Here is a 26,104-nt window from a genome sequence, read left to right as displayed (position 1 = left end):
GGGGGCCAGCAGGACCACGTCATCCACAAAAAGAATAATCATATCTCTGTATAATCATCCCCTGCTTGAACCGCCACCTTAACGTGGTGGAGGGGTTTGAGTGCTCAAATGATACTAGAGGCTATGTTGTCTGGGGCTTAAATGCCCCTGGTAGGGTCTCCCATGGCAAACAGGCTCTAGGTGACGGGTCAGACAAAGAGTGGTTCAAGAACCCCTCATGGCGACTACAAAATCGAGGCACGTGATGTCGCCCGGTACGGCGGAGCCGGGGTCCCACCATGGAGCCAGGACTGGGGTCGGGACTCGTCAGAGAGCACCTGGTGGCTGGGTTGCTCCTCGCGGGACCCGGCCGGGCCAAGCCCGAACGGGTCCCGCCAGACCATCCCCCAGTAGGCCCACCACCTGCAGGGGAACCGTGAGGTACCGGTGCAAAGAGGATTGGGCGGCGGACGAAGTTGGAGACCTCGGCGGCCCGATCCCCGGATGCTTAGGCTGGCTCTAGGGACGTGGAATGTCACCTCAATGGGGGGGAAGGAGCCTGAGCTGGTGCGGGAGGTCGAGAGATATTGTTGTGGAATTTTCTTATCAAAGTGGGTAGAAGTTGACTCACAAGAAGAGAAAATCCAGACATTGTCTTTACAAGTTTTATTCAAAGGCATTAAGCGTTTGAAGACCCTGTCACTGAGGTTAGTCAGTGAAACAGAGCCCCGATCAACATTTACACACAGTATTTATACCAGAACATGACTGTGTTATCTCAACTTCAAAGAGTCTGTGTTTTATGACCCAAACCCTTCTTGAGTTCAAAGGTGACAAGGTTATCTAGGAACAGACCTAACTGCCCTTCCTGACATCGTCCTAAAAAATGGGTCTTAACCATTAAACTTCTGATAATGGCTTTTACAGCTTCCTCCTCTAACACAGATGTTCTGAGGAGTGAGGTCACCTTATACACTTTGGAACATTTACTACAAGAATTTCCATCACAATATCGACTAGAAATAGTCGGGCTCGCCGCCACGCACAGCGTGGGCTCTGGAACCCATCTCCTCGAGAGGGGCTGGACTCTCTTCTACTCTGGAGTGGCCCACGGGGAGAGGCGGCGGGCTGGTGTGGGTTTGCTTGTCGACCCCCGGCTCAGCCGTCTCGTGTTGGGGTTTACCCCAGTGGATGAGAGGGTCGCATCCCTGTGCCTTCGGGTTGGGGAGAGGTCTCTGACTATCATTTCAGCCTACGGGCCGAGTGGTAGTGCGGAGTACCCGGCCTTCTTGGCGTCCCTGTCGGGGGTGCTGGATAGTGCCCCTCCCGGGGACTCCATTATTCTGCTGGGGGACTTCAACGCCCACGTGGGAAACGACAGTGACACCTGGAGAGGCGTGATCAGGAGGAATGGCCTCCCCGATCTGAATCCAAGCGGTGTTTTGTTATTGGACTTCTGTGCTAGTCACGGATTGTCCATAATGAACACCATGTTCAAACATAAGGGTGTCCATCAGTGCACTTGGCACCAGGACACCCTAGGCAGGAGGTCGATGATTGACTTTGTTGTCGTATCATCAGACCTTCGGCCGCATGTTTTGGACACTCGGGTGAAGAGAGGGGTTGAGCTGTCCACTGATTACCACCTGGTGGTGAGTTGGATCCGCTGAAGGAGGAGACAGCCGGACAGACTTAGCAGGCCCAAGCGTATAGTGAGGGTCTGCTGGGAACGTCTGGCGGACCCCTTGGCCACAGATGTATTCAACTCCCACCTCCGGGAGAGCTTTGACCAGATTCCGAGGGATGTTGGAGACATAGAGTCCGAGTGGACCATGTTCTCCGCATCTATTGTCGATGCTGCCGCCCGTAGCTGCGGCCGTAAGGTCTTGCGGTGCCTGTCACGGCGGCAATCCCCGAACCCGGTGGTGGACACCGGCAGTAAGGGACGCTGTCAAGCTGAAGGAGTCCTATCGGCTGTGGTTGGCTTGTGGGACTCCTGAGGTGGCTGACGGGTACCGTGAGGCCAAGCGTGCTGTGGCCCGGGCTGTGGCCGAGGCAAAAACTCGGGCCTGGGAGGAATTCGGTGAGGCCATGGAGAAGGACTTCCAGTTGGCCCCGAAGCGATTCTGGCAAACCGTCCGGCGCCTCAGGAGGGGGAAGCAGTGCTTCGCCAACACTGTTTATAGTGGGGGCGGGAGACTGCTGACCTCGACTGAGGACATTACCGAGCGGTGGAAGGAGTACTTCGAGGATCTCCTCAGTCCTGCCATCACGCATTCCCTGGTGGAAGCAGAGGCTGGAGACTCGGGGTTGGACTCTTTCATCACCCAGGCTGAAGTCACCGAGGTGGTTAAAAAGCTCCGCGGTGGCAGGGCTTCGGGGGTGGATGAGATCCGCCCTGAGTACCTCAAGTCTCTGGATGTTGTAGGGCTGTCATGGTTGACACGCCTCTTCAACATTGCGTGGCGGTCGGGGACAGTGCCTTTGGACTGGCAGACTGGGGTGGTGGTCCCCCTACATAAGAAGGGTGACTGGAGGGTGTGTTCCAACTACAGGGGAATCACACTCCTCAGCCTCCCTGGTAAGGCCTACGCCAGGGTATTGGAGAGGAGAGTCCGGCCGATAGTCGAACCTCGGCTTCAGGAGGAGCAGTATGGTTTTCGTCCCGGCCGTGGAACACTGGACCAGCTCTATACCCTCTACAGGGTACTCGAGGGTTCATGGGAGTTTGCCCAACCGGTCCACATGTGTTTTGTGGACCTGGAGAAAGCATTCGACTGTGTCCCTCGTGATGCCCTGTGGGGGGTGCTCCAGGAGTATGGAATCGGGGGCCCTTTACTAGGGGCCATCCGGTCCCTGTACGAGCGGAGCAGGAGTTTGGTCCGCATTGCCGGCACTAAGTCGGACCTGTTCTCTGTGAATCAGAGAAAATCTACAATAAAGTTGCTTTTGTATGATTATACAAAAGCAACTTTATTGTAGATTTTCTCTGATTCACAGAGCTAAAATTAGTATGTACACCTAAAAAAATATTTAATTACATGTACATATCAGGAAATAGATCAATATTTTTGTCACTCATTTCAGAAAGTAACAGTAATATAAAAATTAATTACAAATAGAGTGAAATATTTCAAACTTTATTTTTATTTCAATTTTGATGATTATGGCTACAGAGAATGAAAAAAAATATATATGTAAAATTGAAGTGTCTCAGAAAATTAGAATATTGTGCAAAAAGGTAAGTATAAGAAACTTATGGTGTCACACCCTAATCAGCTAATTAAATAAAAACACCTGCAAGGGTTTCCTGGGCCTCTAAATGGTCTCGCAGTCTGGGTCAGTGGGAGACACAATCATGTAGAAGACTACTGACTGGACAGATGTCCAGAAGACGGTCATCGACACCATTCACAAGCAAGTAGGGTAAGTAACAAAAGGTCATGGCTAAAGAAGCTGTTTGTTTAGAGTGCTTTATTCAAGCATATTTCACAGAAGGTTGAGTGGAAGGAAAAAGTGTGGTAGGAAAAGGTGCATCAGTCAGCACATCAAGACCCACTACACACAGAGGAATCCTACACATGGGCTTAAGTGTCACAGTCCCCTTGTTGACACACTCGTGAACCTAACACAACACCATGTGCCTCTTGCCTGGAATAAGTAGAAGAACCAGACTGTTGCGCAGTGGACCAAAGTGCTCTTTTCAGATTAAAGTAAAATTTTAACTTCACTTGGAAATCAAGGTCCCAGTCTGGAGGAACAGCGGAGTCTCATAATCCATGTTGCTTGAAGTCCAGTGTGAAGTTTCGACGGTCTAATAATTTGGGGTACCAATGTCGTCTGTAGGTTCTGCTCCACCGGGTTTTCTGAAGCCTACATTCATTCAACACAGCCATCTACCAGGACATTTCAGGACACTTTATGCTTCCTTCTGCCGACAAGCATCATGGAGATGCTGATTTAATTTTCCAGCAGGTGTTGGCACCGGCCCACGTTGCCAAAGGTAGCAAAAGATAGTTCAATGACCACTGTGTTACTGTTCTTGATTGGCCAGCAAACTGGGCTGACCAGAACCCCATAGAGAATCTATGGAGTATTGTCATAGAAGATGAGACACCAGAACCAACAAGGCAGGTGACTTGAACGCACATATTAAAGCAACCTGGGCTTCCTGAACACCTCAGCAGAACCACAGGCTGATCTCCATGCCACGCTGCATAGATGCAGTAATTCATGCAAAAGGAGCCCCAACCAAGTATTGAGTGCATAGAAATTAACGTACTTTTTAGAAGCCTGACATTTCTGTTTAAAATTTGTTTTTTATTGATATTCTGTAATATCCCAATTTTCTGAAACACTGAATTCTGGGTTTTCGTTCTCTGTAAATCATAATCATCAAAGTTACAAGAAATAAAGGCTTGAAATATTTCCCAATATTCTAATTAATTGAAATGTACCTGTAAGTGTCCCTTTGTGAGTGATACACAACAACATGGCCTGAGGGGGTGTTGACTAAGAAAGATGCTTCTGCTCAAACATCAAAACGTTGAAGCTGGTCGGAAATCGTTTGGTGCCCACTTGGATGAGCCCAGTTCCATTTGGATTAAGGTTTTCTGGTCAAACGAGGCAAAGATTGAGCTGTTTGGCCACAATGAGAAGAGGTCTGTGTGGAGGAGACACGGTGAGCCTTTCAAAACTGTTTGGTTTGGAGAAAGTCCACAATAAATTAAAGTTTTACTCTCAGATCTTTTTAATTAACATTTCATTGCAGTAGTCTTTAATTGTAAGGTGACCGACAGGAAATGGGTTGGAGAAAGAGGGGATTAAACCCGTGATGGCTGCGTCAAGGACTGTAGCTTCCATACACGGGTCGCACACTGCGCCACCGCAGCGCCCTCATTGCAGTTGTTTGCTGTATAAACTCTATCCAGGAGAAAGAGTGGATCAGATAAACCGGTTAAAACCCCTGATTTATGACGTTCATGCCCGCGATGAGTGGATGACCAGAACCTCTGACCAGAACTGAGACGGTTCAAGATTCAGTTGAGGAAACAAATTTCAGAACTATAATTTGCTATCAGAAACTCATCAGTTTATTTCAAAAGGTTTCTATTTAAAAGATAAAATGGAGAAAAGATGTCTGGAGAAACCTTCGTAAAGAAAACCTGAGCGACCAACATCAATGTGGCCGTGAACCAGAAACTGAAGCGATTCGTGTTAGCAGGTCAGTTTTCTGTTTTCTTTCTCATCAGTTTGGCTTCGAAGCCACACTCTGTGAGCTATTGATGATGCTGGTTCCAGTCCAGATCTGCCTCCTGATAAAAACCTTTGGGCACAGTCAGACAAGCAGGGGGACATATTTTTATGGTAAAACAGCCTCAGAGTGTATCCAGTGATTAAAAGCTGATACATTTAACTGAAGATCAGTCAGTCATTTTCTACCGCTTCTTCCATAGTGGGTCGCGGGGGAGCTGGTGCTTATCTCCAGCAGTCTATGGGCGAGAGGCGGGGTACACCCTGGACAGGTCCAGTCCATCACAGGGCAACACACAAACAACCATTCATACCCCTAAGGGCAATTTAGAGTGACCAATTAACAGGCATGTCTTTGGACTGTGGGAGGAAGCCGGAGTACCCGGTGAGAACCAACGCATGCACGGGGAGAACATGCAAACTCCATGCAGAAAGACCCCAGGCTGGGAATCAAACCCAGGACCTTCTTGCTGCAAGGCAACAGCGCCTCCGTGCAACCCCATAACTGAAGATCAGCTGCATTTATTGAGCCTCTATGTAAATGGTGCATGTGCAAAAAGTCTTGACTCTAAAATGACTAAAAACATTCAGATTTAAAACCAGAAAATGCTGTAGATTCTTTCTTAAACTATGATTTCCAATAGGAAGCAAACTTTTACAAATCCAGCATTTTTGGCTGGATTTGTAAAAGTTGAACCGCAACATGTCGGCTTGTAGAAAATAGCTTCTTCTGACTCCTTTAATTCTTGAATCGCCAACAACTTCAGCACCAGAGTGTTGCAGAACCTGCTAAAGCTTTGCATGGTGCATTCAGTAATAAAAGATCCGATTTTTCATCCCTCACTCATCACCGGTGGCGGATGATCAAGCTGAGAATCGCCCAGTTCGGGTCACCAACGCCGTATCTCTCCTTGGTACCAAACCATTCGGAGCTTCTATGAACTCCAGCAGGACCAGTACATTTTTCACCAAACAAACCAAACACCAGAGTCCATTTGCAGAACGTTTTTGGTATATTTTTTAATAAATTAACGTTCATCCAAAATACAGTGCCAAAAGAAAATGATGCAGCCAAACATGCTAGTAAGGTTTGTCATGAAGCACCTGTGCTCATGTTTTAAAGATAAAAAGGAAGAGACCCCCCCCTTCCCCTCATCTAGCGCCAAAACCGTGAGCCAACCCTCTCCTCTCTCAGCCAATCAGCAGCAAGATTTCTCAGTACTCATCCAGAAAAAAAATGTAATCTGATAAGATGAAGATCTACACACAATCACACTACAGTAATGTCGGATATTAAATAAAATAAAAAAAAAGACACTAATACAAAATAGACCTGGTTATCCCCCCTCATCCCTTCCACACTAAAACAGCCGTTTTAAACATATGAAAAATATAGTTTTTATATATTTATATAATTCAGCAGCTTAGAAAAAAAAAAAAAAAAAAATGCATGAGCCCAGAAACTGTTCGTACTGCGAGTGGAGTTGCGTTGGTTGCAGAGAAAGAAACAAAGTGACGACAGACAGACTGAGGTGTGATCTGCTGGTTGTGTGGAAGACCTGTGTGCAGAGAGGCGGAGTTTCAAGCAACTGGGGCGAGGTGAGGCTACGAGTGGCTGGACCTGCAGCCACCCTCTTCATCAAACGTCCTCCACCCGTCGCTCGTTCTCCCTCCGGAAGACCCCCAGCTGCTGTTGCCCCCATCTGCGAGGCCTTTTGAGGAAATGCCGGTTTTTATTTTATTTTTTTAAAGGAATACTCCGCTAAAAATCAAAGTTCATTAGAGGGAAGCTTGGACAACTAAGGAGTTTAAAAAAAAAAAAAAAAACATTTCATGCAACCATTTCTTACTTCATTTTGATCCAATGTTTCTGGTACATCATGGAGGACATTTCATAACGACCATGCGTCAGTTCGTACTCCATTCGTCAACCAACCTAAGATCTACCAGCAGGAGGTTCGCCAAGTCATTCTGGTTTGAGCAGGGTCATTTCATGACATTCAACTGACAAATGAGAACAAAAACCAAAATAAACAAAAACATGATGCAATGCAGTGTTCAGAAAGTGATCTACCCATAAATAAAATGTTATGAGACTATATAGCCGCATAATTTATGGAAATACTTAAAACTATAGAATAAGAAGCTGGTATGAAATGATTTCGGTGTGGAAACAGGAAGTATGAATGGACGGCCAGATTTATACGATTCTGACATTTTTTAGGCACCAAATGGGGTCACTTTGTATCCGCTGTCAAAGCTGAAGCTTTAATTTTCTATATCGTACTCATAGTCCACTGAAAGTGTTTATATGGCTCCAATCAATAAAATCTACCAGCAGGATCAGGGGTCAGAACCAGTCAGACTTGTTAGGTACCAACTGACCCAACTGGGGACAAGAACCACAATCAATGGAAATCTAAAATCTCCCACCAGGGAGAATAAACTGATAAGCGATGGTCCAGTACAGTTATGAAATAGGTAGTTTACTGGGGCAATAATATGCTCCTACTCCACTGTTAGGAAGCAGGTAAATAACTCCAATAAAGTTATCGTTTGTTCTGGGGGTCAAAATCTGTCATCCTTCATCGGAGTAAAGGGGCTCAAACTGGTAGAACAACCAAAATAAATGGAAAACAGGTTGAAATACATTCTACAAAAATAGATACTATTGGTGAACATGATGCAATGATACAGACTATAATTAACCCAACCACTCTTCATCTTTGACACTAAAACTAATCATCAAATGTGGGCATGGAGGGCAGTGATCGTCTATCCAACGGGCCAAAAACATTACAGGCAAGTGGAACTGGATTCGCAGGAATAATACTGGTAATATCCAACTATTGCAATATTGCGACTGCGAGGTTTCTATGGATGGATGTGAAATTGTTTTGTTTACAGGTATGAAATGGATGTTGGGAGGGGACCGGATTAGAGACGCACCAATCTATCGGCCTTTTCGCCCTGTAAATGCGTCGACCAACAGCGGGTGCTGCTTGGAGTTTCATAAAAATCCGATAAAGGTAGGGACAGATCACTGAAGACCCTCTTTTAATTACTTCCCTTATAGAAGGATCATAAACCACGATGTTAATAAAAGAACCTAAAGGTAAACAAATCAGTCAGACAAAATCAAAAGTCGGTATCAGGAAGGAAAAGCCTGATCAGTGAATGCTTTAGATGAGACGCCAACACGAGGATACGAACTGACTCAGAGCCGAAAAACAAACCAATTTATTGTCTTTGATGATAAACCTGAAGGAGTTCAACTCCACAGATCCATCCTTTCCAAACTTTATTTAATTAAAGCTGCATAAATATTTATCAAAACTCAAGTCTTTCAACAGGAAGTCCCTTAAATAAATTTTAATTCCTTATCCAGTTTGAGTGATCTTTGATTTTCTGTGGAGTATTTCTTGACAGGAGAGGATAGGACACGAGGAGAGGACAGGAGATGACAGGACAGGACACGAGAGGAGAGGACAGGAGACTAGGAGAGGACACTAGAGGAGAGGACACAAGAGATTTTGGTACAGTTTCCATTATCGTTAACCAGAAGGTTTACCAGTTAAGTGCATCATCATCCTCCTCATCACAAAATTAGATTGAGATTATCACATTGTAGAAACAGTATGACCGACATAAAATCTAACAGATGTCACCACCGACAAAATAAAACAAAAACAGAACCAAAAGAATGGGTCGGGTTACGTGTTTTTATCTGAGGGGCATCGATTTGCTCCAAATGTGTTTTCATGAGTCCTGCGATCCCTCCAGAGACCTCACCTCAGACCCTTTAACGCTACAGTAGCCCCTCCCCCCTCCCTTATGTTCACCCCTCAGTGTTAGACTCGCCACGTCTTGGAGGGGGGAGATGGGAGCTATACGTGGGGGAGGGTCACCAGCTCACCGTCCACCTCGAACTCCTCGCCTCCGTCAGGTGAGAAGAGGTATGTCGGCGGTTTCCATGGAGACTCCTCCAAACAGGAGGGGTAAAGTTTTCCTACGGCGCAGCGGAAGTCCTTTCCCAGATCCCAGAGGACCCGCTCGGAGACGGGCTGCCGCAGGAACCAGCGGTCCAGCTCCATGTCATACTGGTAGATGGCATACTTGGCTCGCTCATTCATGTGGGTCTCTCTCATGAAGATGCAGAGCGAGTTGAGCAGCACCACGGCCCGCACGCAGGGGTCCGAGTAGCGCTTGGCCGGGATGTTGGCTGCCAGGCGCCACTCGTTCTTGCCGACATCGTAGATCTCCACGGTGACTGAAGAGCCGTCGATGGTGCTGGTCGGCATGCGTATGCCGGAGTTGCTGACCACATGAAGACCGCCGATGTAGAAGATGAGGTCACCAAAGGCGGCAGCGGAGGCAAAGCAGCGACTCGTCTTGCGCATTGCCATCTCCACCCAGGTGTCTGCCCGAGGGAAGTAGCAGTACATCAGGTCATGGGTCATCACATAGATGCAGTCGTGCGCCACCACCGAGGTGCTCCAGTTCCAGGCGAAGGGCAACGGGCTCATCATGGTCCACTCGTCCTTCTCGCAGTCGTAACGCTCCACCGTGCGCTTGTTCAGCTCTCCTCCCACGTTGTCGCCACCGATTGCATAGATGTAGCCGTCGCAGTAGACCAGCGACGGCTTGATGCGGGCACAGAGCATGGGGGTTTTTGGCACCCAGGCGTTCTGCTGGGCATCAAACCAGAAAAAGCTATCCACCGAGCGAAACACGGCCTGTAATTTTCCGCTCCTGCCGTGGTTGGCGATTGAGTTTTTGAGAGGGATCTGACCACCAGCAATATAGATGTCGTTGTCTGGGGTAACCAGGGTCCCCACCTTCTGCGGGTCTCCTGGGGGGTTGCACAGCTTGTACACCTTCTCGGCCTGTGGGCTGTAACACACTATCGTCGTAGGCACAGACGGTTGGATGAAGCAGGTCTCGGCTTGGGTCTCTGACATGGCCTCCATGAATATGAGCATCTCCTCTTTGGTCATGCCTAAACGAGGCTTGAAGAACTTGGGCATGGACTTATAGAGGCCCTGCACCACCACAGACTTGTCGTTGGGCGGCAGACCCTGGAACCAGGCGCGCTGAGTCACCTCCGACAGTGCGTCGATGCGGATCTGGCTCAGAACAGAGGACAGGTGCTGTGACCGTGCCTCCATGTTATATTCCAACCACAGCATGGCCGCCTCGCGCACTGTCTCCTCCTTCTCCACGTTGAGGTTGTCGCTGCTCAGGATGTCTATGAGCAGCTCGTGGGAGAGCTGCAGGAAGGCATCCTGTCGGTAAACTCTGGGGAACTTGTGCTCCACCATCCGCTTGGCGCTCTGCTTTAACTCGCTGCAGCTGAAGAGGTCGCCAATGCTCAGCATGCGGACGCAGTTCTCGGCATTGATCTTCTTCACCAGGTAGTCTCTGCACTGCAGCAAGACGTCTTCGACCTGAATGAGACAGAGACAAATCACAAATTGAAATTTTAGACGACAGACAAGGTAAAAGGAAAACAATGCATGGCTCTCCGGGAGTTTTCAATAATTAAATTGTTGGAAGCGTGCTCTTCACTTGTATTCGGCCCTCCATACAGCAGCGAGTCTTCTGAGGTGCTGCTTCTTTGCAAAAAACTATAAAACTGAATGATGAACATTCATAACTATTAATACCCAAGTCATTCCACAGATTCAGGTCTGGACTTTGACTATGCCATTCTCTTGATCTGTACCATTTATAAAAAGGGTAATGTGGTGTTACTCAAGGTTGAGCACTCGGCTCTTTGTTAACTATTTTGTACCATAACAACATTTACTGACATCAGAAACGTATGTCGTTGGGCAAAGAATTTCAGCCAAATTATAAGATGAACTGAGCACGTAAAACTGTCTGCAAGTCACAAATCAATATGTTAAAACCATGAACTTCAATATACAGTATTTTAATGGGATTTTATGTAGTCAACCAACATAATCTAGTGTACATTTGTGAAAAGGAAGAAAAAAAACTAAAAATTCAGTGCAACAATCTTCCTTTATAAGTCTTTTAATTGGTAACCAGAGTCCACCTGTGTGTAATATAACCTCAGTGTAAATACAGTCTTTCTGTGAAGGCCTTGGAGGGTTGTTAGTGAACATTAGTGAGCAAACAGCACCAAGGAACACAGTAGACAGGTCAGGGAGAACGTAGAGAAGATTAAAGGGTTAGGTTCTAAAACAATATCTCAAACTCATCTGAACATGGAAAGAGGATGGACCAGATACATTACAATACAGATGTACCAAGACAAAGAAGTCCACCTGAACCGACAGGCTGGACAAAGCTGTTTCTCTGATTAATGCTACAAGAGGCCCATGATAGCACTGGAGAAGCTGAAGAGAACCATTGATGACAGAAAGGAAGAAGGTGTTCTGGTCAGATAGGTACTAAAATCTTCCCTGTTCTTGCAGAAGAAAATCATTCCCACAGCATCATGCTACCACCACCACATTTCATGTTGGGATGTGCGGTTCCGGAGGATGTCCAATGTCATGAAAGGAAAACCATGTGTCATTTTGCTTCCAATGAAGTGTTGGTCTATCACATAAAATCTCAATAAAATATACTGAAGTTTTTGTCGGTAACTTAACAACATGTAAAAAACTACCGGGAGCGTGAATACTTTTGCAAGGCACTGCAAGACTTCTGATGAAACCATGCAGAGATAATCTGACATCATCTCCTCATAGTAACTTGGGACGAGTGTTCACTGACCTGTAAGAAGCAGGCGGTCTCGTAGAGCGGCTCCACAGTGCTGTCGCAGATGGCCAGGTGGCCAGTGTAGGCGTAGGCGATGATGATCTTCAGCGTGGCAGGGTCCACGTTCCTCAGGTGGACGTGGGTCTGCTTGCTCTCGCTGAGGCCGCTCATGAACATCGCCCTGCAGAGGAAGCGGAAAGGAAAAAAACTGTCGTCAAAAGCGCAGAAAACCAACAGTTTTAAACAAAGAATTAATGTAACATTTAAATGTCTGACTGTTAGAAATCATACTGGGGTTTGGTGATCTATTTATCTTCAGCACAGGATCATAACTTGAGTTTTCTAACATAACTATCAAATTTGACCATTTTACCAGGAAATAAAGTTTACTGTCATGTCTCGGTCCTTCTACTTGAATATATATTCAAAATTAAGTAATAAAAACTGGTTTCTGACAGTGTAAAAACTCAAAGACGGGTACAAGTCAGAACAGATGTTGGCGTGTTACACGGATGAAGCAACTGCAAACCCGGTCATGTTGGCTGTTTCACAACCCAAAGTTGTTGTTTAAAAAAAAAAACACAGAACCTCTTAATGACAGCTGGAAACTCGCCAACGTTCCCAACTGGAGCCTGGGTACCTGGAAGTGGCCGCAGCTGGAGTCCAAACACCACCGTGGTGTTCGTGTTATTTTACACAGACATCCACACTGTGAACAACCAAGAAACTACTGAGCCTAAACAGATGAAAGAAACAGCACCTTTCTGAACTACTTGGATACTTTCTAAGTTACTCATTCAACGAAATCCCAAAATGAAAACTGCAGCTCTAAGGAAGAGGTTTTGTGCATTTGATTGAGTCACTTCACCTACGTCCAACATAATCTAACGTGGAAATGTAGAAGAGCAAAGCACTCCAAGACCAGAACAAAGATGCCAGAGACCAAGACCTGCTCGTTGCTGCAGGTGTGAATATGAGATTCTGGAGCTGAGCTTAGTCCTCACATCCAAATGTTTCCCACTAAATTATATTTTATCTTCTGGCTTTAGGTCTGGAGTCCTGGTTTTAGTCTGACGTCATGGCAGACTGGACTGATTCTGGGATGGGTAAGAAGTGTTTGGTTCTGCACATTCATCAGACAAGCTGATCCAAAACACATCAGAACAAAGCACCAAAACCACAGCCAATAATTTGAGAGAAGAGTCTAACGAATGTTTAGTCTGCAGCTCTGCTGTGAAGAAAGCCTCGGACTGATCGGCAGATAATGATTCAGATGTTTCAGAAGCAAACTGGTTCAAGTCATTTCAGGTTTTTAGTCCTCACTAGTTTGATGCAACCACTGGGTCACAAACAAACATTAAGCACCTGGATTTGTGGGCCGACTGTGCAGTTGAGAGCGGGCCTTGACTCAGCAGACCCTCCTACACTTCCTCACTGACTCACACCGAGTCCCAGCGCATAAACATCTCATTAGATCAGCTTCTTATATTTTTACCATGAAAGTGTCTTTTTCCAAGTTGAAGTCTAACTGCTACAGGATGTTTCTCTCAGTGGCCCATCTTCACATTTGGCAACTGATGTTATTTTTTGTTTTTGTTGATTTCATAAGTTGTGAAAATGGTGTTTACCAGAGAAACCCTCCATCAGAAACCAGAATAAAACATGGGGTCATAAACCGACTGACGGACAGATGGAAGGACCGAGTAATGGTTGGATGGAGATAGGACGGAGAGACAGTTAGACATACAGATGGAAGGATGGACCGAAACAGAAGGACTGAAGGAAGGACAGAGACAGACTGATAGACAGATGTATGGACAGGCTGCCTGTTGGTTGTACAAACGGATTAGGATGGATGATCCGATGAGTGAATGGACTAATAGATAGGCTGACAGACATATGGACAGATTAATGACGATTGACAAATCGACATATGAATGAACTGCCTTACGATGACAGGATTGAGGGCTGGTTGGTTGATCTGTTGGATGGATAGATGGATGGATGAACCGACTAATGAATGGATAGATGGACGGACGGATGAGTAAACGTACTGACAGATGGGCCAACAGACATATAGACTGACAGAATAGTGGACGGGGTGATGGTTTTCATTGACAAACAGACGGTAGGACTGACGGTGGCTTTGATGAATGGATGGAATTGTGTCCATTTTGCACATCTAACCATAATTAAAAGCACACTGAAGACACTTATTCAATTATGTTCACCATGCTGACAGAGATGTGGGACAGGGAATGAAGTCTGAGTTAGAAATCATTCTCCACAGACAACATATTTCTGACTTCCCCAGGCGACACAAGAACGGCGCTGAAATTCTCAGCAGTCCATCTAAAAGCTCCCGTTCCTCCTGACCTTCAGATATCTGCTCCAGTTCATGCAAACCATGAAGAACAGATAATTCATCGGATTTCTGGCCTTGTTCTGGTTGGAAACATCTTTTTATTATGACATGATGTATCCACCAGATGTTGGATAATTATTTATTAGTTAATAAAGCAAATCGACTCATCTGGAAAAGACTTCATCAATTTTGCCTCCAAACTCAACATTTGAGATTCACCTTTAAGCACAAGGACCTTCTCTTTACTGTAATGTTATAGATAAAATAACATTTGGATAAATCCAGAAAAGCATTAGCATATGACTCAGTTATGAAAATTATCAATGATCTCAGTTACTTCTAGGTAATGCAAATTTAAAAAGCAATTGAAATGAAGAACTGTGCTTTTTTAAACAATACAGCAAAGAATTTTAGGGCGTGCTGGCCACAACAGAGGCTAAACCTGCCAGGCCGTATTACGCAACCGTGCAGAATTACCCCTGTAACCCCCTCCCGTTTTTTCCTCTCCATCTATTAACAAGAGCTACGTGACCAGACTTTCCCTCCAGAGGAGCCGCCTTTGCAGTCCAACCCTTCTTCCCATGAAGAGAAGCGTGGCTGGAGAGCAGAAGAGGATGGAGAGGAAGCAGCAGGAGGAAGGAGTTTAGCAGAAGCGCTGCGACACCTCGACACCCTGAGGGGGAAATGCTTTGCGTGTTCACACCAGACAAACAGCGTGTGGGGAGGAGGCTGCGGCGGAGGCACAAAGCCGCTTGAAATGCAGCCGAGAGATGATGCAGCAGATTTTCAGCTGTCGCGTACAAATGGGCCTTTCCCTCAGTAAATGCTGCTGCTCTGTCACAGCCACAGTCGAGCACGCATTTCATTATGCAATGCTGAGTGCATGAATGAGGCCTCCCCAGGGACCAAAGGAAAACGTCTGGTAGCAATTACTTCATTTGGTTGGAGTGCAATTTTTTTTTTCATCTACCAGGAAGAGAATAATTGGTGCAGAGCAGAGCTTTCGTTCTACTTCTGCAACCAGGAAGAGGTTAAGTGGTTAAAAAAAGCATCCCACTCACCTGAAATAGGAGCTGCACGCGGCCAGGACCATCTTGTGACACGGGAACTCTGTGTCTTCCACCAGCAGCACCACATCCGTCAGTAATTTCTGTTCATAAAAGAACTTCAGCTGCTCCAGCAGGGAGACAGCGTAGTCCGTGTTGACCGGCCTGCGCTCATTGAGACCCGACATGGTTGCATCCCATGAATCACGCCCCAGCTTTGAAAACTCACACGGCCGGCAGAACCGGACTCAAACCAACCAAGAGGGAAATAAAGGGTATTCTTTGGAAGGGTAGACGTAGGGCAGGTCCTCCACACCTCCACTGGTCCAGGTGGAGGTGCCAAACTGGTGCTGAGCTGATGGAGGAACGTCAAGGAAAACTCTGTGCGTCGTCAGGAGTCCACAAGAAGAGGGGGATCCAGGGTGAGGATGAGGTTTCTCCGCAAACGTTTATCTGTCATCTGAAGTCATGCAGTGAGGCACGGAGGATCGGAGGTAGAGAAGGCGACTCCTGCCGCAGCACAGTCACATCAAGTTTCTCTGAAAAACACAGCAGAGAAACAAGAAGTGGAAGCAGTTAGTGTAAAATAAACAGAAACGCCCCCTTACATCTGCTTCCAGGATCCAGATCTGTCTGAAAAACGTCTTTTAGTGTTTCCGTACTTTTGGCTATTTTGGACCAGACTTTTATCAGGTTTGAAATGGAGCCGTCTAACACGGGACATTTTGTACCAACTATACATCAGTTCATACATACCAAGGGGATGTTCTGCGTCCGCTCTGCTGACCAACGACTTAAAGTAATGCTCTATTCTCTACTGGTGGTCTGCTGTAAGAAGCTGTGGTTAAGTCCCTTCATAAAAATTTTTTATATTGCTTCCAATTATTTATATTTTGATCAAGGGCCAGAATCTGTCAGGTTTTAAAACACACAGCAGAATTAAATGAGGATCAGAACCACAATAAATGAAAATAGGATGCAAATAAAAAAATTACAATTATTTGTACATGAACGTTTACTATTTTAATGACTATTCTCCTCCATAGTCATTGAAAATACTTCTCTACAAGGACAAATATCCACAAAGGAAATAAAACGAAACACCCTCGGTTGAGTAAAAAACTGTTTACGGGTCTCAGTTCAAGTAAATTCTTGTCCTAAAACACCAACAGGTCACCCACTGGTGTCCTTACCACCAAAGAGCCAGACACCTGGTGAAGGGAGAGTTTGAAGGAAAATGCAGACTGTTTAACTTACAGGGACTTAGGTTACCAAACTCATGGTGTCCAAGTTCGTAAGAAAGCAAAGACAGATCTGTAATCAGGAAATGTGATCACGTCAGCGTTTGACAGTAAGTCAAACAGTGCTCCTTCCAAACATCCGAACAAAACTCTACGATTTCCAACCCTAAATGCTACAACAGTCTGATGCAAGAATCCTTTACAATAAGTCTGCTGATGATTTTACTATTAAATCCTCCTTAATGATAACATTTGAGGCTATGAAAGCAGAAAGAAGCTGCTGCCTCAGCCAGCTTATTTTCTTCAAGAATAAATGGTTCATAGACAAAGATGCTGACAAAAATGTGATCCTGGACACATTTGACAGGTAGAAAATACTAAAAATTATTTGAATTGAAAACAAACATGGGCGGTCCTGATTTTCAAATATGGACGTCGCTCATAAGAAAAAGAAAAACGGGTCTGTCTCTAGCCTAAACTTCGTAACTTATTCACACAAAAAAATATTTTCACCCGTTTGTAATTTTTTTTTTTTACTTTGACATTTAAATTACTCTAAGACTTGTAAAACCCGGGCTGAATTATTTTAGCTCTTTAAAATACAATTTTTCTCCCTTTTATTGCTAGGGGTCCACAAGAGCTTGACCTCACTGCTGCACCTATTTATAGGTAACAGATTGAAATTTGACTTTGTCAGAAAATTTATGGCTGGTGTTATAGGTCTAAGAGTTGAGATTTTGAAACAGTGTCATAACCTAACTGATGTAGATTTAAGGAAACAAAAGGCTCCTAGATCATTCTTAAACAAAATCAATGTTTCATGGTATCTCAATCTGTTAATACAGACTTCGTTTCAAAATAATCATTAACTGTGTAGAATAATTCCCAGGTGTTGCCCGGTTTTAAACGAGAGCCGATCAACGTATGTTAGGATTCCTTAAAAACTGAATGTGCTTTTGGTTTGAGTTTCGAATCATAAACAGACTCCAGTCTAGTTTATACGCATTAGATTCATAAAAAACAGCTCTGCAATGCATACAGTTACCATGCTCACCATCTAACTCTGCTAACCAGCCGGTTTATATTGAACTAAAGGCGAATCCGTACCGTTAACATGTTCTGTTAGCCCGAAGCTAATTAGCTGCGTTTAGCACGTTACACTGCTCAAAATAAGCTGTTTAAGTTGACTACGTTAAGATAAAATACATGATAAGAAGATGTGCTTAGATAAAATATCACGTTTGATACAAGAGGTTCTCATTATCTGAGCGGAAAAAAAACGTTAAACGATGAGAACTGAACCAGCGGTGCTAGCCTGATTCACAGCATGTTAGCATTAGCATGGTTGCTGTAGCTTCCCTTATCTGCACAGTTCCGGCCGGGGCCGTTTAACGGGTACCCGTTGAGGCACATAGTCAGGTTTTTAGGTAGTAAATAGTCTGATCCCACTATCTCAGCTGTCGTGTTACAGACAAAAAGTTTCTGGTGTAAAAAAAAAAAAACACATGGAGAGCAGTCAGCATCAGCTAAGAACGAACAGAGCTACACATCCCCTTTTCCGTAAAACATCTGCAGCAAGCTAAAATATCCCAGATTCCTTACTTTGAGCATCCGTGGGGTCCACACACTGAACCGTCCCGATGTTTTTCTTCGTCGGTACGATGACTACCTGGGGTCTTGAGGTCGAACTGAAACGGTAAAGAATGTTATGAGTCGCCGTCGAGCAGCGGACAAACGTCTTAGCGCATCACAGGCGCCTCTAAAGAACAGAGGCCAACTGAGGATACTGCACTCAAACTCAGTGACCTGTCCTGCTGGAGGGAGAAATGGCGCCCTCTGCAGGATAGAGAAAGTCACAGCAACGGCGGGGCGGAGATATGGCGCCCTCTACAGGATAGATTAAAACACAACAGCGGTGAAGGACACCTGAAGTGTACATACACTCGTCATGGCAAATTAACATCTTTAATACTTTTTGGGTGGAATTGTTTTTTAATTTAACCATTATTTTCCAAACTGGACTAATTCTACAACAAACAACTAGACTTTTTAAAAACAAAAATCAAGGATACAAAAATCCATACTGTATCACAATTCTATCTAATTTAAAGTCTTACTTATTTATTAAAATAATTAAATATTTGAAATTTGTTGGGAAATTATTTAAAAATTAGTCCAACTTAAACTAGATCAAGTAAACAGAGTATAAATCCTATATATATTTCTTGTGTCATATTTGTTTTTAATAGAAAATGTATTTTGTTTGTTTTTGTAACTAAAAACAATTAAAAATGGCGGTAAGATAAAAAAGTTCAAAAACCAATAGTATAAGTATAGTATAAACAAACCATTTGTCTAAATTAATGAAGATCTTTTAAAAAAAATATGTCTGCATGTTTTCATCATCAGTAGGCCTGTCATCCAGATAATATTTGTATTTATTTTAACAAAGTTTCCGATTACCCCTGAAGGCAGCATGGAGCAGCAGCTGTTTCTTATATGACTGATTGGCTGCAGCGGTTCGGTTTTTTGCACAGTAGAAATGTCGGTTGGACCTGAAAAAGCGACTGATTCCTACTGCTGTTTGGTCAAGAAGATATTGTTAAAGTAATTTATTAATTCTTTTGAAACGTAGGGGTGTATATCTCTTTTCATCCCTTTGTGTGTTTTATTTCCTAGAGTCAGAGCGAGAACGTGAATGAAAATGGAAGGTAAAAAGGTTTTTTGCTACTTTGAAATTCAATGACTAACTTGTTTAAGTGTGGTTTAAAACTGCTATTTTGAACCCTTCCCATAGATCCAAGCACACAGACTCCCTCATTTGGCAGTGGAGCTCAGAGAAGTCCCCATCCCAGACCTTTTTTCTTTGTTCAACCACCTTCTCAACCTTATTATCTCTACCAGCCCTGGCAGTTTACAAATCCTTACAGCCACTTTGGGATGTCTGCAGGTATTTAGCCATTCACACATGTAGATGTTGCATTCAGTGGATGAATGCTGCAGGAAATCTGAGTGCATTTTATTTTCTATTTATAGGTTTTAACTTTGGCCGCCCCAGCCTGCCTCCTTACCCCTATATGCCGTACCCTGGCTTTGTTTTACCACATGCTCCGGTATATCCTGTGGATTACAGGCGGATGTTTGAACCTAGATTCCAAGCTTCTGCCTGGGGCGATGTACCTCGCCAGCAGCACCATCCACAGCCTCAGCTGCGTCGTGAGACTGCTTGTTCAGGGGCTCAGACTGACCCTAGCGATGCCATATGCCAGCTCATTGAGTGCTTGGATAAAATCCGAGCCACAGAGCTTCAGAGCACAGACCGAGAGCTGGACTCTGGCGTTACCTCTCAATCCTCTGGTATCTTTTCTCCTGTAGAGGAAAAGAAAACTGAAGAACAGGGTCACCCACTGCCTTCAGAAACTCATCATGGCGGTTTGGAGTCTCCAGGTGTGACCTCAATTGACTCCACTGCGGCGGTTTACGACAGCGAGTCCAGCCAAGTTATTTTGGACTCTTTGAGCCCTCATGGAGACTGGACAGGAAGACTGGAGGAGGAGCTGCCTCTTGACAGCTCCTCTGTCCACGAAGAATGTCCTCATCAGCCGGCACCAGACGAACACTTTATCTCACATGAAACAGAAGAGGTCACAGATATTCAATCAAATATCTTAGTGATTGACTCAAGTGTTCCAATTTATGATGCCGAGAAGGACCAGAAATCTATATCTTCACTTCCCTCCAGTCAGCTGGTGCTTACCAAGGCTAAAAATAGTGATAAAGTTTTAAAGGCAGAAGATGCAGGGACCTCCTGTGATCAAGCCAAAGCCAATGAAAGCTACCAAATCCTCAAATTACCATTTGACGGTGTTTTAACTCCTGGAGGAGCACACCTCTCATCCCCAGCTACATCTTACTGCTACAACTACCTTCCGATGCAGACTACGCACGAGCGTGTGAGTGTCCTCAGTCCATCTTTGGATGAACTTTCTTCCAGGGATGAAATGTTCTCTACAGACCTGGATGACACGGATCTCTTCCAGAAGCGCATGTATCCCGGCAGTAGGCTTTCGGCAGTTGTTGACAGATCTCCTCCGGCTGTAGATGATGAAGAGGATGTATGGTTGCCAAAGTCAAATAGGGTTGTCTGTGCTTGCTGTGGGAGAAAGCTGGAAAAAGAGACAAGCAGGCGCAAAGTCCATGGCTCCGAGGTGTATCATGGTGAAGCAGGAGACTCTGAAGAGGAAGGCAGATATGGTAGAGGGTGCGAGAAGCCAATTAGAGTGGTTGTTAGGAGGCATTCTGTACCCAGGAAAGCTCAAACTGTCCAAAGACATGCAACTAAACCATGGTATAAGAAAGGCCAGTTTAAAGAGCTGTCCGACCCAATGAAGCAGATAGACAGTCAGGAAGTCTGTCAGCAGGAGGCTGCTGAAATGGAAACAGAAGAATTGGACAGCAGAGAGCTGCAGTGTAGAACATGTCAGGGTAAGTCGAGAATTTTTATCTTTCCGAAACATTCAGGAAAAACGCAGATGATCCATGAATTTGTTCACAGATGGACTCTGCAGAGATGTAACTCCTCGTAGAAGACATGCCGCCCCTCTGCAACGACAAGGTAAGATTTGGCTGCAGCTCAAAATGAATGAGTGTATGCCAAATTAATTAGTGCTGCTGAGACTCTTTAGAGAAAAACTGATTATGCAGAGAAGGGGATGTTCAGCTGTATTCCCCCCAAGTTGACAATCTAATTTTTACAATTAAACATTGTCCTCACATGACCTGACCAGCTGTTTTACCTCCTTGTTCATCTTGAGGGCCATCATGCTGGTTTCACAACATAACCTGTTGAGTTGGTTCATACTGAATTTGGCAGAGCTGTCATGTTTAAGAGCAAAATGCAACAGACTAAGCACACATCCCTGAGGGACTTATTTGTTCAGTTTGATAGAATGATCTGTCCTACTGCTGACACACATTTGATAAACATTTTAGTCAAAAGTTTTTTCGCAGCATTGATGAAAACATCTTTAATCTTTAGTTCAATCTTTTCCTCATAACTAAAATGCACAGAAATGAGCTCTCAGTGGAAACTGATGTACCACAGGCCTAGAGATGATCATGAAGACGATGATGAGGTGCATGGGTTAAATTGGGAAAGAGGTATTTCTTTACATTGAGTAGTTACTTCTGATCATTCTTATGTGAATGTAAAATGTTAATTTGTTTTTCTCAGGCTCTACAGTGAGGGGAGAACCGAGATGTTGACGTTTTCCTTGACTGAGTTTTGAACAAAACGCGTTGAACTGTAGGTCGCAATCATTCCAAATGAAAGTTTGAACATTTATTTAGATTAAGTTTACCGCTTCTTTGTTTTTTCAGGTCCCCCCTAAAGGTGAAAAAGGTCGAGGGAAAAGATGTTGGAGCACCAGGTGAAAAGCACTGCACAAGAAGCATAGTTGTATAAAAGAAAAAAAAAAAAATCTGCAGTGACACTGCCTTGCACTAAAGATTACTTGATCTCACAAATGGGGCTATAGTGTTGTAGATGCCACTGTTTGGGGTCAGTCCAATAAAAAATACAACAATTTAAGCTTTGTTGTGGGTCCTCTGTTCTAAAACACCTATCACAACTTCTCCTTTTTTAAATGTAAATTCATTAACAAGTAGGAGTAGTAATGGTGCATTTAAGTCTGACATGCATTGGTTTTTTCAAATGTATATTTACAGATTTCCAAGTTTTCAAGCTACAAAATCAAATTTAGCTGAGCTGAAGGAGAAATATTGTGAAAGAAAGTGTTTCATAATGATTCAAAAGCAAGATTTTTCTGGCTCTAAAACAATGCCCGTGGTCCATTAGTTCAAAACCTTTTAAGAATAAACTTCCACATTCTGAGTAAATGGTTGATTTGTTGTTCCTTTTTTTCCCAAATGTTTCTTTTTACATTTGGGAGCACATCTTGGAGCAGAGCAGGATAGTGGTCAGAACAGTTCCCTCAAATATCAGTCAGGACTTTTGTATTTTCATGGAAATGTTTTCTATTGGTGCTCCATGTTGGCCCAAGAGTCTATACCAATCTTTAGTTGGTCATTTTAAATTGCCTTTAGGTACAGGTTTGTGAGTGAAGATTTAGGTTTCTTGTCCTTATTGTCTCACTTATTACTGGAGTGAGTCCCTCCATGACCCTGAATAAACAGACATCTTTAATCATTGGTCTAACTTGTGTCTGAATTGTGATTTCAAATGCCATTAGAAACTCCTATCGGCTATGTTGGAGCTAGAAGTCCACAGTCAACTGGCTAGATGGGTAATTTTTGTTTTTTAACAGAAAGGTCCCTATAACTGTAAACTGAAGTATGGACGTCCTGCCAACTTGGGCCTCAGTTCAGAACAAGAACATGATTAAGTTTGGTTTGTAAATCCCAGGGGTATTATCTAATTTGAAAGATATCGCAGCATAGGAAGCTATCAACCATTCCTGGTTTGTCATCTGTTTCAGCTGCAACTGGGAATTCTTGAATTATTCAGACTGTTTTTTAGTTTCTAAAATGAAGATTATTGTTCTTAAACAACTAATGTTTTTGGTTGTAGATGCTAATTGGCTCCATCACGGCTCCATTTGGTCCCATCTACCTACACCAATGTCGACTAATAATTGATTTGGTGTAACTTGTAATGGAAATTCTTTTAAGTGCTCCAAAGTGTATGACCTTTAGGTTACCTCACTCCTCAGAACATCTGTGTTAGAGGAGGAAGCTGTAAAAACCATCATCAGAAGTTTAATGATTAAAACCCATCATTTAGGGTGATGTCTCAGGAAGAGCAGATGGTTTGTTCCTAGATAACTTTGTTACCTCTGAACTCGAGAAGGGTCTAGGGTAGAGGCTGACATTTTTTCGGGAGTCCCACGGGTCACGGGAATCCCGCGGGACGGGAGACAGCATCAGTAAAGATCCCGTGATTGGGACGGTACAGGATAAAAAATGAACGGGAGCGGGAGCTAAACAATAGGAGGGAAAATAAACTAGGATCAATTGTCCTTGGAAATGTAAACTGAGACTTTGTTATAAACATACCTGTCAAGTTTTGGATTTGAAAATAAGGGAAATGTTCTGGGGACCGCTGTGAGCCATCCCACTACCCCGACCAAGCTCCAGTATCCCTTGTATTTTAGCACAGGTGTACAAGATATCTAAAATAACCACTTGTCAACCACTAACAGACTATAAGCCTACCTTTCTTGACACTGAATGCTGTGGACATTCCTATGTTATAACAGAGCCTAAATGAAACACAAAAGGGGTTCAAGCACATTTATTTATTTAACACATTTTCAGTTTATATATACATTGCTTGTCTTTAGGTTAAACATTTACATTTTGTCTTCATTACACATTTTATTTAAATTTCTCATGTTCACTCAGGTGGCTCTCTGGCATTCACTAAAGACTTATTATACAGATTTGTTGCAGACTTTGCATCCTTTAAGACTCGTTTGGATGGAGTGTATTTGTGGCCTGGGCCAGAGTGGTTGATTTTACATGACAGTAAAGCACAAACCGTGCTGTTGTCTAATGACATCCTATTCTCTGTAACAATCTTTCTTACCATACTGAACACTCTTTCAGAACTGGCATTGCTGTGGGGAATGCATAGTAAAGCCTTCATTAATCTTGGCAGCTCACTGAACCTCACATCTTTCCCTACCAGACCCCAGAATCTGTCAGTTTTGTCTTCTTGTGGGAGATGCTTGCTATCTGTCACCTGGTAGTCAATGAGTTCCTCTCTCAGCCTATCCTCACTCAAGATCAACTGAGGGAAAAGGGCCCCTAGCCTTGCCACTGTAATGTAAAACAAGTGTTTGACTGAAAATTGCAGATCTAAACCATGCAATATTCATTTAATCAATGAGGAACTGACTCTAACATCTACCTGTCCCTGGAGTAATGTCAAGGCGAGCAGCAGGGTCCAGCACTTTCATGTCCTTCAGGAGTGGATGGTCAAGAGGAAAGGAGAACATCTTCTGAAGCACTGCTTCATAGAATCTTCTCACAGATCTACAACAGCATAAGAGTAAACAAAAAACACTACAGCCTATAATCTCATACTGTGAAAAGATGATATAATTAAATAACTGCTGGGTAATATACTCACTGAAAGATTTTCTTCTCCGCTGACACAGGGAGCTCTTTCCTTGCCATGAATGCCTTTGTTTCTGCTCCTATAAAGAGCTCTTCATCAGCCAACTGATGTCCTTCTCCATACTCCACCTCCTTGAGAGGTACACCCACGATGCTGGTATGAGGAACCCCAGGATCCTCTTGCAGAGGAATCTGCACGGCCTCTGACTGAAGAAAATATAATTGGTCACACTGTAATAAAAAGGCTACAATAAGTACAACCATATTTAATTCATCCAATATGATTGACACCCACCTGGAAGACAATATTAAATTCATATAAAGGCTTAAGGGCAGCTCTCAGGAACATGAAGTAAGCCTTCACGATTGGATCACGCAGATGGCTTGCTAGATCGCGCACTTTGGCACTCCTCTCCACCTCCTCATGACTGTTAAAGTAGGCCTACAGTACATATGGACACAGGGTGGCAATTCATGGTTAAAATGGAAATCTAGCATAGTTAACTGTGTATATATCTGCTGGAGTTACCATCCTTACCTGCAGTGCATCCCACTGGTTCAACACTCTCTGGATGCAGGTTAGCAGACTCAGCCATCTGGTGCTGCAGTACCTGAAGAGCTCCAGGTGGTCTGAATCAGTGAAATCTACAAACCCTTTGTAGAGTTCACATCTTTTTGCACTGAAAGATAGAAAAATGTTTATAAGAATATTAACTGCAGACCTAGAAAAAATAGAAGTCCTATTTAATTTATTTGCATCTGCCTTTTATCAAAGTGGGTGTATATCCCCACCAGGATGTTTTCCACCGGTACCTGGGCTGCTCTGATGCCACAGCCAGTGGCCAGCTGTGCCAGGTGGCAGATGCAGCCGAGGTCCTGGACGTGGGGCTGGTTCTGTTTCAATCTGCTGATAACAGAGTTGTGTCTGCTTTTCATGACGCTCGCATTATCAGAGTTAAAGGCTATCAGGTTCTTCCATGGGATGCCCCTTTTTCTATGGATAACAGAAAGAAATGCCATAAAACGACTTAGACAAAACGTATGGTTATAATTACATGCAAACTATTACACACGTCAACAACACAGTGCAGTTCCCTTACCTTAGTGCTTCACTCAGTTTTTCATACAGATTTTCTGCATTTCCCACGTTGCATACAGGCATCTCCATGAATCTTGTAACGACCTGCAGAGTGGCCTCATCGTAGAGTCTAGTTAGGATGACAAATTCTTTATTTCCTTTTCTGTTGTTCGATTCGTCGCACATCACAGAAAATGGCTGAGATCGGCATGTGCGAACAGTGCTTCTGCTCGATGTTTTCCACCTGCGTTCAGGATGGAGGGAACAAACG

The 26,104-nt window shown here is 44.1% G+C and overlaps 3 protein-coding genes across 7 annotated transcripts; 1 reads left to right on the top strand and 2 right to left on the bottom strand.

Annotated features, from left to right (window-relative positions):
• Positions 1-8,449: 8,449 nt before the first annotated feature.
• On the bottom strand, positions 8,450-18,413 carry kbtbd2 (kelch repeat and BTB (POZ) domain containing 2). Of its 2 annotated transcripts, XM_047350165.1 has the most exons (5): positions 18,219-18,413; positions 16,633-16,689; positions 15,391-15,914; positions 11,980-12,145; positions 8,450-10,679 (listed from the first exon to the last, which is right to left on the bottom strand). In XM_047350165.1, exons 3-5 carry the CDS (start codon positions 15,561-15,563, stop codon positions 9,120-9,122), a joined length of 1,899 nt encoding a protein of 632 aa, XP_047206121.1. In that variant the 5' UTR covers positions 15,564-15,914; positions 16,633-16,689; positions 18,219-18,413; the 3' UTR covers positions 8,450-9,119. The 2 variants fall into 2 exon arrangements, with proteins under 2 accessions (XP_047206121.1, XP_047206120.1); XM_047350164.1 differs by lacking the exon at positions 16,633-16,689.
• Positions 18,414-19,100: 687 nt separating this feature from the next.
• On the top strand, positions 19,101-22,206 carry buc (bucky ball). 3 transcript variants are annotated; one of them, XM_047349251.1, is made up of 8 exons: positions 19,101-19,223; positions 19,296-19,327; positions 19,414-19,566; positions 19,653-21,101; positions 21,172-21,231; positions 21,687-21,776; positions 21,850-21,921; positions 21,996-22,206. In XM_047349251.1, exons 2-7 carry the CDS (start codon positions 19,315-19,317, stop codon positions 21,879-21,881), a joined length of 1,797 nt encoding a protein of 598 aa, XP_047205207.1. In that variant the 5' UTR covers positions 19,101-19,223; positions 19,296-19,314; the 3' UTR covers positions 21,882-21,921; positions 21,996-22,206. The 3 variants fall into 3 exon arrangements, with proteins under 3 accessions (XP_047205207.1, XP_047205206.1, XP_047205208.1); XM_047349250.1 differs by having other exon boundaries at positions 19,128-19,327; XM_047349252.1 differs by having other exon boundaries at positions 19,130-19,327; positions 21,687-21,751.
• A 1,707-nt stretch (positions 22,207-23,913) lies between these two features.
• LOC124858342 lies at positions 23,914-26,104 on the bottom strand. Of its 2 annotated transcripts, XM_047350342.1 has the most exons (7): positions 25,856-26,103; positions 25,569-25,749; positions 25,294-25,435; positions 25,051-25,197; positions 24,769-24,962; positions 24,547-24,671; positions 23,914-24,455 (listed from the first exon to the last, which is right to left on the bottom strand). In XM_047350342.1, the coding sequence occupies exons 4-7, from the start codon at positions 25,102-25,104 to the stop codon at positions 24,031-24,033; spliced, it is 798 nt and encodes a 265-aa protein (XP_047206298.1). In that variant the 5' UTR covers positions 25,105-25,197; positions 25,294-25,435; positions 25,569-25,749; positions 25,856-26,103; the 3' UTR covers positions 23,914-24,030. The 2 variants fall into 2 exon arrangements, with proteins under 2 accessions (XP_047206298.1, XP_047206297.1); XM_047350341.1 differs by having other exon boundaries at positions 25,051-25,435; positions 25,856-26,104.

This window comes from Girardinichthys multiradiatus, chromosome 21, assembly GCF_021462225.1.
Source record: "Girardinichthys multiradiatus isolate DD_20200921_A chromosome 21, DD_fGirMul_XY1, whole genome shotgun sequence".
NCBI classification, from domain to species: domain Eukaryota; kingdom Metazoa; phylum Chordata; class Actinopteri; order Cyprinodontiformes; family Goodeidae; genus Girardinichthys; species Girardinichthys multiradiatus.
Note: the sequence above shows the minus strand (reverse complement) of the source record. Positions and strands in the feature narration are given on the sequence as shown.